The 14,702-nt window shown below is 35.3% G+C and overlaps 2 protein-coding genes across 3 annotated transcripts in view; both read left to right on the top strand.

Annotated features, from left to right (window-relative positions):
- The window catches only part of LOC126971782 (zinc finger protein 28-like), a 140,310-nt gene that overhangs the window by 104,811 nt on the left and 20,797 nt on the right, over window positions 1-14,702 (top strand). The window lies entirely within an intron of this gene.
- LOC126971766 (alpha-aminoadipic semialdehyde synthase, mitochondrial) overlaps window positions 1-14,702 on the top strand; it is a 32,667-nt gene that overhangs the window by 9,715 nt on the left and 8,250 nt on the right. The window contains exons 6-13 of one of the 2 annotated variants that reach the window (XM_050818161.1): window positions 128-206; window positions 352-479; window positions 1,864-2,015; window positions 3,211-3,333; window positions 4,207-4,378; window positions 10,054-10,124; window positions 10,959-11,083; window positions 12,076-12,310. In XM_050818161.1, coding sequence (XP_050674118.1) covers window positions 128-206; window positions 352-479; window positions 1,864-2,015; window positions 3,211-3,333; window positions 4,207-4,378; window positions 10,054-10,124; window positions 10,959-11,083; window positions 12,076-12,310 — 1,085 coding nt within the window. Of the gene's footprint in view, window positions 1-127; window positions 207-351; window positions 480-1,863; window positions 2,016-3,210; window positions 3,334-4,206; window positions 4,379-10,053; window positions 10,125-10,958; window positions 11,084-12,075; window positions 12,311-14,702 lie in introns of those variants that run through there. The other variant, XM_050818162.1, reaches the window with a different exon arrangement.

Here is a 14,702-nt window from a genome sequence, read left to right as displayed (position 1 = left end):
TGACAGATAGTGGCAATATTTTCGCGTTGGATAATTATATTATAAGTACTAACTAATCTTTAACCTGTGTGTTGATTGAGCAAAATATACCTTCGACTTGGAGATTACGGATTTCAATTTGTTTCAGGGTAGTCAAGAAATATTTCAAGAGTTGCCCCATGAATATGTACCCCCGGAAATGCTGCGAAAAGTCGCGGAACATGGAAGTGAGTATTGTGCCTGTTTTCATTAGGTACAATTACTAACTTATTATTTTTCATTTATTATTTATCCGACAAAGTGGCTGTCACTTCGGTAGTACGATACCACCGCTTTCCTGGTGCACTCGTGAGTTAGTCCGTTTTGATTCAGGTCCAAACAAAATATATGGGTGTGAGGTCAGACGCCGCCATCACCTCGTGAGGAAGAATGGAGGTGGTTACGATCACCAAGAATACGAGGAGCACCCAGAACGATACATCTCTACGTTTGCACAAAAGGTACTCAACCCTTTTTGTTAATAGCTTAATCAGTTTGTTTTTCTGTTTCTTTTTGGTCCTCTCAAATCCAAACACTTGGGGCGATTTTGATGTTTCTTAATCTTGCGAGCGTATTCACAACATGAGGGTAAGAAGTTTTTTTGTTTATGGTGTTATTAGAATAAAGTAATTAATTATTTATAAATTACAATATGTATTTATTACTTTGAAATTAATCTTTATTAAAAAATGGAGAGCTGGTTATTATGGACGGTTATACTGCGAAAACTATTGAACCGATCGGAATAATACTTATACCATAAGATGCAGCGAGATTCGTAGAAGATGTTTGTATATGACATATTTTTTAATTACTTATCCGGAATTTATATTTTTTTGAATAAAAAAATACCCTTTATATTCGCAATACAAATAATCCAGCCAAAGACATTTCATTACATAATGACAATTAGAATACAATAGGTACTTAATTTATATGGTAACAAAACGTTTAACAGGTCAGCTAGTAATTTATAAATAACAAAGGATTCTTGGGGCGGTCTTCAAAATATGATGACCTGAGAGAAAGAAGTCCCGGAGGACCTCTCAATCAAATGATTATCTTATTTTATAATAATGTGGCCATATTTAAGATATTTTCCTCTTGCTGCTAGAATTACTACAATTGATGAAAACAGGCCAGGTTTATTAGTTTAGTGTGCGTGTCAAGCTACGTCTTACACTCGCGTCTTTCTGTGTTAGTATGCGTGTTTTGCTCAAAAGAGAGTTTAACTGTCGACCACAATTTTTCTCCACGTTTTCACAGCTGACAAACTATTAAACAGTGGTTCCCAACCTTTTTTTGGCCATGGACCACTTGACGTCATGGTGTGCATGACGTCGATACCTTTTGAAGTTGTTTCCAGTTCTCATGAAATCAATAATTGTTCACAATGTGTGGTGTGCAATTGAAATTCATTCCTTCGGACTCCTCCTGCGGACCAGTGGTGGTTCGTGGACCACTAGTTAGGAACCATTGATTCTAGACCAATGAACGTCATTGATCTAGACCATAGGTTCTCAACGTGGACGATAACGCCCCCTTGTGGGCATTTGAGACTTTTGGGGGGGCAGTAGAGGACCCAGAGAAAATTAGGGGGCATTGAGATGGCGCAGATGGGACGTAGGTGGATTAAAAAGTATAGCCTAAAAAGGCAAAAAAATACTCTAGAAAAAAACATATTCTCAAAGTGGGCGGTGAGCAAAATAAGGTTGAGAAACTATGATCTAGACGTATAAATGATCTAAGATAATTTTGTTTTTTTTACACTGCATTTAAAGTTCATTTCATGATCGTAGTTGTAGTTTGGATGGATCGAGGATTATAGCTTGTATTTACTTTTAGATAGCGCCTTACACATCCGTTCTTGTTAACTGCATATACTGGGCAGTGGATAGCCCAAAGCTGCTCACCATACCTGATGCCAAGCACCTGCTGCTTCCAACTCATACACCCTGGCTGCCCACTAGTGTTGGAGCGCCGGCTTTGCCCCACAGGTATACAGATTGATCGTTTACGTATTTTTAAACTTTATTTCACTTGAAAGAGTTCCCATTATAAAATCGTGTTAATAAACCTATTGATTTCGTATAAACAATTATTTTAGAATCTGTAGGGCAAATCTGTTGTGTACCTAAAACTGCACGTAACTGACTGTAATTTAAGTTATTCCGTAGCAGTGCAGTGTCCATTGACGTCTTCTATTCACTAATTCTGTAATCGCACTGTAAATAACTGCTATAAAAGTAAGTAACTGTTGAATTAGCATGTATACTTATTCATTCGCACTACTCAACAAATACTCAATTTGTTAAAATATGTAGTTGCAGTGCTATAAAGTTTAACAGAACATGTAAATTATTTACGTTACACTGCCATGAGCTGCCTGCTGCCACCACTTAAATCAAATCAAATCAAAATCAGTTTATTCACGTAGGTCACGGAAATGACACTTATGAATTTCACAAAAAAAAAATATTCTTATTGAATCTACCGCTACTTCGTAAAGATTTGAGCTAATGCGAAGAAGTAGCAAGAAACTCATTGCCACTCTTTTATATCAAGATTTACATTTAAGTACATCGATTTATAAATCATTTCAAATTACAATATAATATGTAAAATGTAAAATGATGCAACAGACACACTCAAACGTCAAATAGTCAATGTCTATATGATAAGCGTAAACGTGCCAGAAAAATAATTTTTACCTTGTGAATTATTAATTTTTACGTTACCTTGGCTTATAGTAAGTGTAACAGTTTTCTGTCTGCTGGTCCGCAGTTTTCCAAAACCGACACGACTTAAAGGCGTTCAAGATTATAACTCCCAACTGGTCGGTAACGCATCTGTTGTAATAAAACACAATAGCTGTAGCGACAAGACTGAGAGTTTTATTTTGTAGCAGCACGTGGTTACTAAGCATAGACAAGTCCATAGAGAATCAATCTACTACTGTTATATTACTATTACTTTATGATACTATCCATATTATATATTTTGATAATATTCTAACATCTTGACCCCTGGTGTTGCGGATGTCCATGGATTTGCCTCACCACTCCCCATTAAACGAGCCTCTTGTATTCTTTATAATAATCTACATTGCTAAAACTTTGCAGGAATTTATATAAAGGTAAAATAAATGTCGTGCCTTTTACCATAATGTTAAATTTGGTAAACTTGATTCAGAATGCTGGCTATCTGCGACATATCGGCGGACCCCGGGGGTTCCATCGAGTTTATGAACGAATGTACGACCATCGACACACCATTCTGCCTTTACGATGCTGACAGAAATAAGGACACAAAGAGGTTAGATAGATACACATGTACATTTGAAGTATACGTATTTGTACCTTTTACCCGCTTTAACATACTATCCACAAAATTGAATCATGACGTTAATATAATTTAGTAGGTAATAAGTAGATCTAAATTCGTAAGGATTGTTATCATTTTATTAGACACTGACAGTCCTCTTTTTTAATACAGTCAATACATACGAACAACAATTCAATTTTAATATAATCTTTTTCATATAAAGTATAAACCTTTTATGATTTTAAAAGAATCATCAGCAATGTGGGCATGAATCAATTTTGTCGATGGTATATTAAAGTAATAGGTTTCCTTTTTATATCTGTTAACAAAGAGACTGTTTAAATAAAAATGTTTTTATTATATTACTAGCCTTTACCTGCAACTTCGTCCGCGTTTTTCTTAATACACATACAAACTGCTCTTTCCGCTGCTGACAGCGCTCTTCTATGACAGTCTCTATAATAGTATTTCCCTGTTGAACTTTAATCTCCTATTTCATCCCCATGTAGGTCAAAGTTTCAAAAATGCTCGAACAAATGTTTATAAGTTATTTCTTATCAAGTGGCTAAATACAAATTTTCATGGTTTTATCTTCGATAATGACGATTTCAAACTGCCATCTCCTATTTCAACCCTTCCATTTATTTTAATAAACTTAGTAGATTTATTATATATTTAGTATATTTTTCAATTTGCGAATTAAGATTTTTATTAATTTATATAACTTTTCATCTTTGGTCATGAGGCAGGAATTGATGTTCACTTTAAATCATTATCTTTTTAACAAGCATGTTTTTTAAACTATTTTTTTTAAATGGTTGAATTTTATCTAGTAGTGTCTTGATACATTATTATATTGCGCAGTTTCAAAGGGCCCGGTGTATTAGTGTGTTCGATCGACAACATGCCAACGCAACTACCACGGGAATCTACCGACTTCTTCGGAGATCTTCTGTTCCCCTACGCTGATGATATCCTGGCGTCCGATGCTAGTCGACCGCTTGAAGACCATAAATTTTCACCTGTTGTTCAGGGTGTAAGTATATAAGGCATTGTACATCTACATTCTACACTATAACGGATCCTTCTATATGCAGTTTTTTTTGACAGTAAGGTACGAGATGAGCAGGACGTTCAGCTGATGGTTATTGATACGCCCTACCCATTACAATATAGTACAACTCAGGATTCTTGAAAAACCCAAAAATTCTTGGAAAACCTTGAGATATACGATGTTAAGTCCTGTTTGCCCAGTAATTTCACAAGCTACGGCGCCATTCAGACCGAAACACAATAATGCTTACACATTACTACTTCACGGTAGAAACAGGCGCCTTTTTGCTACCCATAATATAGGCGGCATCAAGTGCAAAGGAGCCTCCCACTACTAGTTTAACTAAGTAAAAAAGACACAACATTTTATGTTATTTATACAACGACGAACCACATTTATCATACAACCTTATGACTTACAAATAAGTCTGCGAATTCAAATAGGATTTCAAATCACTTATTGAACGTAAAACTATCACCCATTGGAAATAGTATGCCTCAGGCCTGATAAGAATGGGCGCAAGAAACTCGGCGCTCTTTTTTTCTTAATTTAGTTAGAATATATTAAGTAGTATCGTACAATAAAATTTATAATTAATAAATAGCCTGAAGGCGTTCGCTCCATTCCCAGTCTGTGATATCATTAAGAAACTCAAAAAATCGTAATGTTAAAGTACTTTATCTCCACCCATGCTTTAAATCCTTTTTTAAAGATTATGAAACAGTTAGCTTATTGCCAACATTACCACCCAGTAACAACAACACCCAATGTTCTAATAACCATTACATCTTCCAAACGAGTGTTGTAAAGTTGTACTGTATTTCATAACATCACTCCTATGTTTTTTTTCGATCCATTCATGCGCGAAGAGTTTCAACAGATAGCCACATTCTTATTGCTCGATGCGTGGTATCGCATGATCGCTCATTTTTTGTAAACAAAACAATAAAAATATCGAAGAAAAATGGAGGGGATTCGAATAACCTACTTTTTTTTACGGCGCGCGAGGTTCTAGTAGTGTGAAACGCGCGTGTACGGAAATATTCTTTTTTTTGAAAGTCATACGGATACCACGCATTGAGCAATAAGAATGTAGCTGTTTGTTGAAACTCTTTGCACATGAAGGGATCGAAAAAAAACAAAGGAGTGTTGTTATGAAATTCAGTACAACATTACAACACTCGTTTGGATGATGTAATGGATATTAGGACATCGGGTGTTTTAATGTTGGCAATAAGCTAACTGTTTTAGAATCTTTAATAGAGGATTTAAAGCATAGGTGTAGATAAATAACTATTACTACACCAACGTCCTTTAACAATTCTTTTGAAGCTGTGACACATTTCACATCACAAGACCATTACGAAATGTGTGATCGGGCGAGTAGGTACGAACGGTGATTCTTGATTATTGAAGTATAACTCCTTATATAAGCTCTTGTTCTACTGTCTTGTGGAATAAATATTATAGATCCCCGAGTTTGTTATCGTCCCATATTTAGACTGCCTCCCAGTTTTAAGCAAATATAAAGAAGTTATTTACGTCAAAAACTATTCACATAGACTTAAATGTATGTGATGTAATGGCTTCACCAAGTTTTGCGAAAATGCAAGCCATACTTTTTTAATATATGTTATTTTAGTTTTATTTGTATGGAATAGGATGGATAAACTAGCGAAACACAGGACTGTTGACAGCCTTTCAGGATGGTGTGTGCTTTTGTTAAAAGAACCCATGTCGTATCGAACTTTAAACACCGCTTAAGGGAAGCTTATTTCACAGTTTTGTTGTATGTGGTAGCTTGAAAACTGCACTTTTTAGAATCTCCACATACTCAGATAGCGAGCTTAATATTTAAGTTTGTCTGATGGTGAAATTCAGTGGCATGTTTATCATATTATCATATCATTCATGTAACAGTCAGGAACATACATATAAGTTCAAAGTAAGTATATAGCTGTAAATGTTGTGGGTTTGCTCTTTTATTTCATGGTGGTACGAGTCGAAAAATGATTTTAGTTGAAACGCCTTAAAAACGATTTGAGGCGTAGTGTAATAAGTGGTAGATATAGTTGCAGCGCTTATTTGTAAATATTGTCACCTCAACGTGAAATTTATTGACGGGATTAACTTTTCTTAAATAAAAAAGCATTAAGATCCAAAGGAGATCGCCAATATTGGGCTTAAGCTGTACAAAATGCCACACACATCATAAAATATTAGATTTATTTGCGATTAAATATGTAGAAGGGGTTGGGAATTTAAACGCAGTTAATAAAATTTAAATATCTGACTTTAACAGTTTACACTAATAATTGTAATAATAACTGACTCAATACAATTTTGGCAGCGTTACCCCTTAGAATTCACGATAAGTAATGCTAATTGCCAACTTAAACTTAGCGCTCTGACTTATATAGGGCATGATCGTCTACCGTTATTATGCTACCAACTGCTAGTTGATGTCTTTTACCTGTTCTGTGACTAACGCAGTAAGTGGTTAAATAAATGTGATTATTAATTGGGATATCTTATGACAGTCCATGACGTTGGTAACACTTGTTAACACGTCAACTAATCAATATAATATTGCTGAAAAATATCACATTAAATAACATAAATTTTCTATGGTATTATGGTGAAAACCTAATTAATATCAATGGAACTATTAACTTTATCTAACTCCATAAACAAACCTTAACTGTCACAGTTGGCTTCACGGCTCTGGGTTCTGGTGTTTTGAGCTAGATTACAAAAAAAAGCACTAAAACGTCTCTTTATTCAGAGTTTTTGCGAAATAGTATGAATATAGTTGTGTAGAATAGCCGTAAATAAATAAAAATTAGTTTTGCGATTGTGTTTACGTTTATACCGACATTTTAAAATATGAACTTTTTTTCTGATGAAACTCTATGGTTGTTGATTGTTGCTTTTCCGTGATTAGTAAAAAAAATGTCATTCGTTTTTGTACAATGTCCGCTGGCGACTCCTCGCCGTGATATTAGCAAGTGAAGCACCGTTATGCTAGTGTGTGTGCGGTTACGGGTGATAGTAGTTAGACAATTTTTTTCTCCCTTAAATAATCATATATGGCCACAAATACTTATAAAGTATCGTTTTTACACTTTCACAACGCACGACGGCATTTTTAAAATATTTTATTGAGACGCAAACTGATCTGTCACAGACGATGACAATTCTCATAATGGCCGCCTATCGGCCTGTAGTAGTGTAAGTGTGTGCGTGGGGCTATGTATTCACACGTTAATCGGCTTGTTTTGGTGCTACACTGTTATGTAAGGTGACACGGAGTCCTTATTTTTTTACTCGTCCGTGGCTGACGTATGTGTTTTATTGATTGTTTCTATTTTTCTGACGACTTTGACTTTGTTTTACCATTTGGATACTCCAATTTTGCTCAACGCTCGGCCGTGAAACCCTTTGGCACGTGAAGTAAACCTAACATAACCCTATCAATTTTTTTTTTGTAAGCCCCATATAACTTTTAAATAATTTGTTGAGAATCTAAGTCATGAAATATTTGCCAATTTATTACACATGAATTATCGCTGTACAGCTTTGGCCCAAAGATGAATGCGACTTTGGCAATCTCCTTTCAACAAATAAAGATTTTGACTGCTGCCTATCAATATATTCTTAATAATGTTATGCATGTACATAGGCAGATAAGTTAAGTTGTATACAAACTACTTACTACTCGCCTAAGTCGAGTTAGTAAGTAGTTTGTGGGGCGATGTATATACTTTTACAAGACGATCCCAGAAAAAGTACAAAAAAAATGTATTGGGAAATTCAAAAGAATTGATTAAAAACGTTGATGCGGTAAATAATTATACATAAATGACCTTCTTAATACCACAGATTGAGAATGGAATAACTGCCGTCAGGCTATTAACATTATAAATTGAATTGTATCGAAATTTTTATTTAAAAAAAAAAGAAGGAGTCTGCTAAGTTTTTTCCGCCCGTTCTTCTTAGGTCTGATGACTTATAATAAGTGATTTCATATCCTAATTTGAAGAAAAAAAAATACTTTTATTTGAATTTCATGTACTTCACTCCTTTTAATCGAACTCTCTTCTTGCCGCTGTCCGCAACAGAACAATAGAGCTAATGATAGTATGTAATATTGTTATTTCTGTAAATAACAAGTTTATCACATAACACTAATAAAGATAGCATGCTCTAAATACTTCCTTCCGCGATATCAGTGTCGTATTTCTAAATGACCGCGTGATATTCACTATTATATTCATTAACTTTATAACTAATATAACAACGTATCTATCGCATGAGAGTGTATCTAGTAATATTATTATAAATACTATGCTTTACAGCCTGTATGGCAGGGTAAATAAATAATATTAATACCCAATAATTAAAATCTATACTAATATTATAAAGCTGCAGTGTTTGTTTGTTTGTTTGAACGCGCTAATCTCTGGTACTACTGGTCCGATTTGAATGATTCTTTCAGTGTTGGGTAGTCCATTTATCGAGGAAGGCTATAGGCCATGTTTCTTTTTTCTTTCAAAATTAGGGATCCGTAATAAAATTGCTATTTTGTAACACAAGGTGTAAAATCGAAAACCTATTTTTGCGTGCGCTGCAAAAACTATTGACAATAGAACAAAATGATGTACAGGCTATAATATAGGCAATATTTTATTACTTATAAAACTATCGCGTGAATTATACTTTATATGGCAAAACAACGTTTGCCGGGTCAGCTAGTACTTAAATAAATACACGTGTTTTAACTTCTTAGGAATCCATAGCAATAGCATCAATATTGACTCGAAAAACCGTACAAATTGTACCTAAAAATGAATAAAGAAATTTAATTTCATTTCGATAACGTAATGTTTATTTTGCTGTCGCTTTCTTTATTTTATTAATGTTAAGTACATTTTGTGTGTTATCTCTTCTTTGTTAGTGTGACTGACAAACAACAAAGCAACACAATAAGTTTACCGACCCAAGACAAAAGAGGCGATATTCGCTTGTTTACCAATTTTTTTTTTATGAAAATAAGACACGAGACGAGCAGGGCGTTTAGCTGGTGGTTATTGATACGCGCTGCTCATTACAGTGCAGTGCCGCTCAGGATTCTTGAAAAGCCCCAAAAATTCTCAGCGAAACTACAATTGCGCTCGTCACCTTGAGAAATAGGATGTTAAGTCTCATTTGCCCATAATTTCCATAATTTCACTAGCTACGGCGCCCTTCAGACTGAAACACAATAATGTTTACACATTATTGCTTCACGGTAGAAATAGGCGCCGTTAAGGTACTCTTAATCTATCCGGCATCCTGTGCAAAGGAGCCTCCCAATGGTTATTTGTTATTGGTCATAATTAGTTACTTTAAATAAAAACAACGATGTAACTTTATTAAAATATTAATTAACTATTAAAAAAACTCAGTTATAAAGAAGCTAAAGTAGATTAGTTCAGTAGGTCATAATTATTTTAACACAATAACGCATAAAAACTTATCTTCATATAGTAGGTATTATTAATTCATTCAAAGGCAATAAATTATCGACCACTGATTAAATAACATAAGAAATATTGATAACGTTATCAGTCATCGTTTGTTATCGTTAATAGCGTTGTTTTTATAACAATTAACAGGCCATTATAACCAGCAATGGAAAGTTGACGCCTTCCTTCGAGTACATCAATGAACTACGCATGGCGAATAAGTAAGTTATCTCTCAGCTTCAACAAAAGATTAATAACTATTGCATTCATTGACGACCCATGTAGCCGAATGGTTAGTGACCCTGACTACTAAGCTAGAGGTCCCGGGTTCGAATCCCGGTAGGTGCAATCATTAATATGATGAATATAGATGTTTGTTTCCGAGTCATGGATGTTTTTGTGTATTTATGTATGTTTAAGCAAGTATATTGTATTGAATATATCATTGTCTTGTACCCATAGTACAGGCTATATGCCTAGTTTGGGGCAAGATAATTTGTGTAAAGGTGTGTCAATATTTTTATTATTATTCTTTTTCTTAGCTTTAAGATTTTCACTTAATTAACTTCCCTAATTATCCTATGCTATATAATATCTTTGGTATATATTTGAGTTACTTTTTTTCTCACAATATCAACATGATATCTACTTGTGTACAACATGGAATTGAAATAACTCAAACATCCCCAACTTGTTTTTATTGAAATTGTAAAAGTAATTCTTTATTTTTATATAAAGTATTGAATAAGATTTTTTCAATCTTTGATTTTAGACTTTTCTTATAAATTATAGAAGAACTATACGTAAGAGCGGTCACGACTATAGCTATTGCACGTGGGCACAGAGCGTCGAAGCTTTTAGACACGGCATGACACAATAGTATTTCTTGGAAAAGACATCTATATTAAAAAGTAGTGCAATCGATTCGGTTACATACCGATTATGTAAAAACTTGTCTCAGGTTTTGAGTTAATTCAATTTACGTTATGTTAAATATTAATATTATCTACATTACATTCGCCTTTATATTAATCTTGATAATATTGTATGCTTAGCCGATCTCGGCACAAGGTGGAAGGTAATGACCAACAATCTCCGGTGGTTATCCTGGGCAGTGGACTCGTATCTGCGCCCGTTGTGGAGTATCTTTCCAGAGATAAGAATGTCGCTGTCACCATTGGTAAGATTCGCAATTAATTATCATACAAAAATTAAAAACCAGAACTAATTCTATGTACAATATTCGGCTGCAGTATTGCCACCACACCAATTATTGCCGGAAAGTAGTAGTAAACTTGTACTAGCGGTGCTATTTTCGTAATTTCATTTTGACGTTAAGTTCTGATTCCAACTAGTTTTTTTGCTCTAGATTGGTATTCTCCTATCAGATTCCTAGAACTTTAACTATAATATGACTGGACTTCTTTGTGAGTGCCTTCGTATTGTTGTGATAGGCCGTGCAAGTGCGATATTCATTACGTAGCGGGTGGAAAAGTTATATGGAACACCATTTCTATCTCGTTCCTCATATTTTTATTTTGTTTATGTATTAAATATTAATACATGCTACGATTGCCTGGTTTGTTGCTATTCTAGATCGATAAACAGAAAAAAAAAGATAAATTAATGGTTCAGGATTGTATGTAGCTCTCATAACTAGTGTGACACTGTATTATCGTTGACACAATTGTTAACGCACAATTTATAATATTAGCAATCAAATGATATTATGTAACGTTTTATACTCATAGAAGTACATTGAATCATTAAAGTAATGTAATAATATGGCAAGCTTACTAAAAAAATGAATAAGACAGCACTACTTAGTGCTTGTCAAAATGCGTCCCAAATCGGACGCCTTCGAGACTCGCGATCTTCGTGCGTATATATTTTTTTATGAAAATAAGGGATGAGACGAGCAGGACGTTCAGCTGATGGTAATTGATACGCCCTACCCATTACAATACAGTGCCGATCAGGAATCTTGAAAAACCCAAAAATTCTGAGTGGCACTATAATTGCGCTCGTCACCTTGAGACATAAGGTTTAACCAGTAATATATATCTTTTTAATTCTATTATTTTTGTTTATCCATAGCGGAGCACATGATTCAACTGATTTCACAATAAGTTTTGTTTGCAAACAATTTTTAACTCGACCAAACATTTTCAGCGTCTGCAGTAAAGGAAGAAGCTGACGCTCTTGCGGAGAAATACGGAGTAAGGGCTGAGTATTTGCAAGCTAATGACGAGCACGCTCTACAGTCGCTCGCTTCCAAGGCGCGTGTCGTGGTCTCCTTGTTGCCGTACGACCTGCATGGAGCAGTGGCCAGAGTGTGTGTTAATGCGGGGGCCCACATGGTCACTGCATCCTACGTGCAACCGGCAGTGCGCGAACTGCACGATGCGTAAGTCTATTATCAGCTTCGTTATAGACAGTCTCTCAATGAAAAATTTAAAGAAATAAATATTGTGGCATTGTCAGTACATTTATGAGTATACGTTGACAAAAATCGTCACCTTTTTGCTCTTAATAATGATTTTCATTATTAAAACACTACAAATAAGGGATTGCTTGTAGCTAATTCTAGAAGGCTTCATAAGATAAATAATAGCTTTAAGGGTAAATGTATACACTTTTATAATAAAGTCCCAGCCACGGTTCAGGCATAATCGATAAATAAATGTAATGTTTTATTAAAAATGGCTGTCTCTGTAATATCTAAGTGATCGGACAGCCTAGGACTAGATTATGATTATTTTATTGCAATAGCAATGACAGTACAATATGCTATATTTTTATTCAAAAGAACGCAAAAAAAAATGCTGGGAGTGTTTCTTGCGCCGCTTCTTCTATCTCAGAGCGTAGCGTAGCGTTTGTTTCCGAAACGGTAGTAGTATCTAGTAAATTAGAAATGACATTAAAAAGAATTCTAAAGGAATCAGTTTTGAGAAAATCATTGCCTTTTATTACAAACATAGTCTTACAATGTAATGTGTCACCAATTTTGATTTGTAGTTTAATATTCAAAATACCAAAGAGCAGAGGCGTGCATACCATATAGGCAATCAAGCAGTGCCTACCTCGTTAGTCGTTATGACCCTAAATAAATATAGAATTAGTGTAAAACTTAACTAAGGTTAATTTGGTTCCGTTATTTTATTGCCAAACTTCTTTTTAACACCCACTCATAAAATCTTTCCTTACACTAGATAGGTACTAAATACCTACGGTAAGTAATCTTTGCTTATTCCAAAGCTCAACTACAACTAGTTAGATCGGTTGTGAACGGCTAGATCACTTGGCGTTGCGTCACTTCATTGTGTGTCTTCTACCGCATTTATTACGGTGAGTGTTCCGAAGAGCTGTTTAACCTGATTCCTGCCGCCGAATTCCACCTTCGCACGACACGCCACAAGTTAGGATATCATCCCCACCATCCGGATGTGTGGCGGTCCTCCACAGTGCGGTTTTCAAGGAGCTTTCTTCCATGTACTACAAAGCTATGGAATGAGCTTCCAAGAGAATGTGGGCGGCGCTGATCACTTAACACCACACCCGTACGCACGTTTGTCCTTCTATTCCATAAAAAAAAAAAAAAAACTAGTTAGATCCACAGTGCCTACGTTGCTAGTAAACCAATGCACGCCCCTGCCAAGGAGCTAATGCCAACTTCCCCAATTCCCCTTCTATCTTGCTGTATCTGTAGAGATAGTATTGCATCGCATGCTGTGTTTGTCTTTACGCTAGTACCCAGTGTTCGAAGTAAATCCATCGAACAGCATTATATTACAAATATTGCTTAGTAGATAATATTAATTACTTATAACCATGTGTTGCCTTTAGTAAGGCAGTACGCGAGTAACCATTGATCGGTCCGGTCCTAGTTACCATTAACCATTTGTCTATAACCATTACAGGACTGGTCCGAGTAACCATTTTAACCAATTAATAGTAGAGATCCACGTACTCACAAGTAGAACCAATAATTATAGTTATTTAGCAAGTGTCATAGATTAATTTAGTATCTTAAGTAAATAAATACTTTTACCATAAAACCAATATAGATATCCACCCCCCCTTCACCCTTTTCACCCAGTTTTACCAGTGGGAGGCTCCTTTGCACAGGATGCCAGATAGATTATGGGTACCATAACGGCGCCTATTTCTGCCGTGAAGCAGTAATGTGTAAGCATTACTGTGTTACGGTCTGAAGGGTGCCGTAGCTAGTGAAATTACTGGGCAAATGAGACTTAACATCTTATGTCTCAAGGCGACGAGCGTAATTGGACGTAGTTCTTGAAAAATTTTCCAAGCCACATTCAACATATTTTAAGAAATTCGTGTTTAAAGTTTTGTCAATATTAGTGTATACCATACATGTGGGTTGGGCTACTAAGTCATGATTTCATTTAAAGAGTGATAGGGCTGGCATTTTTTGTCAGTCCGTTAATATGAATCACGTAACCAGTTTTGTGTTCTTAACTCAATTTCGAAATGATTGTGGTTTGGAACGTTTTTTGTGGAATTACGTCCAATTATGGTGACGCTCAGAATTTTCGGGTTTATTAAGAATCCTGAGCGGCACTACATTGTAATGGGCAGGGCGTATGAGTTACCCTCAGCTGAGCGTCCTGCTCGTCTCGTTCCTTATTGTCATAAAAAAAATGGTACCCTAATAAGGTTACAAATGTTTCATGCTACTACCTAATACATACGAAGTCACTTTGACCAAGTTTTCATTGAAGATAGATAGCACTTCGACAACGTCTCAACACTATCACGTTCATCAACATAGG

Source organism: Leptidea sinapis, chromosome 24, assembly GCF_905404315.1.
Source record: "Leptidea sinapis chromosome 24, ilLepSina1.1, whole genome shotgun sequence".
NCBI lineage: Eukaryota > Metazoa > Arthropoda > Insecta > Lepidoptera > Pieridae > Leptidea > Leptidea sinapis.
This window is presented reverse-complemented; position numbering and strand designations above follow the sequence as displayed.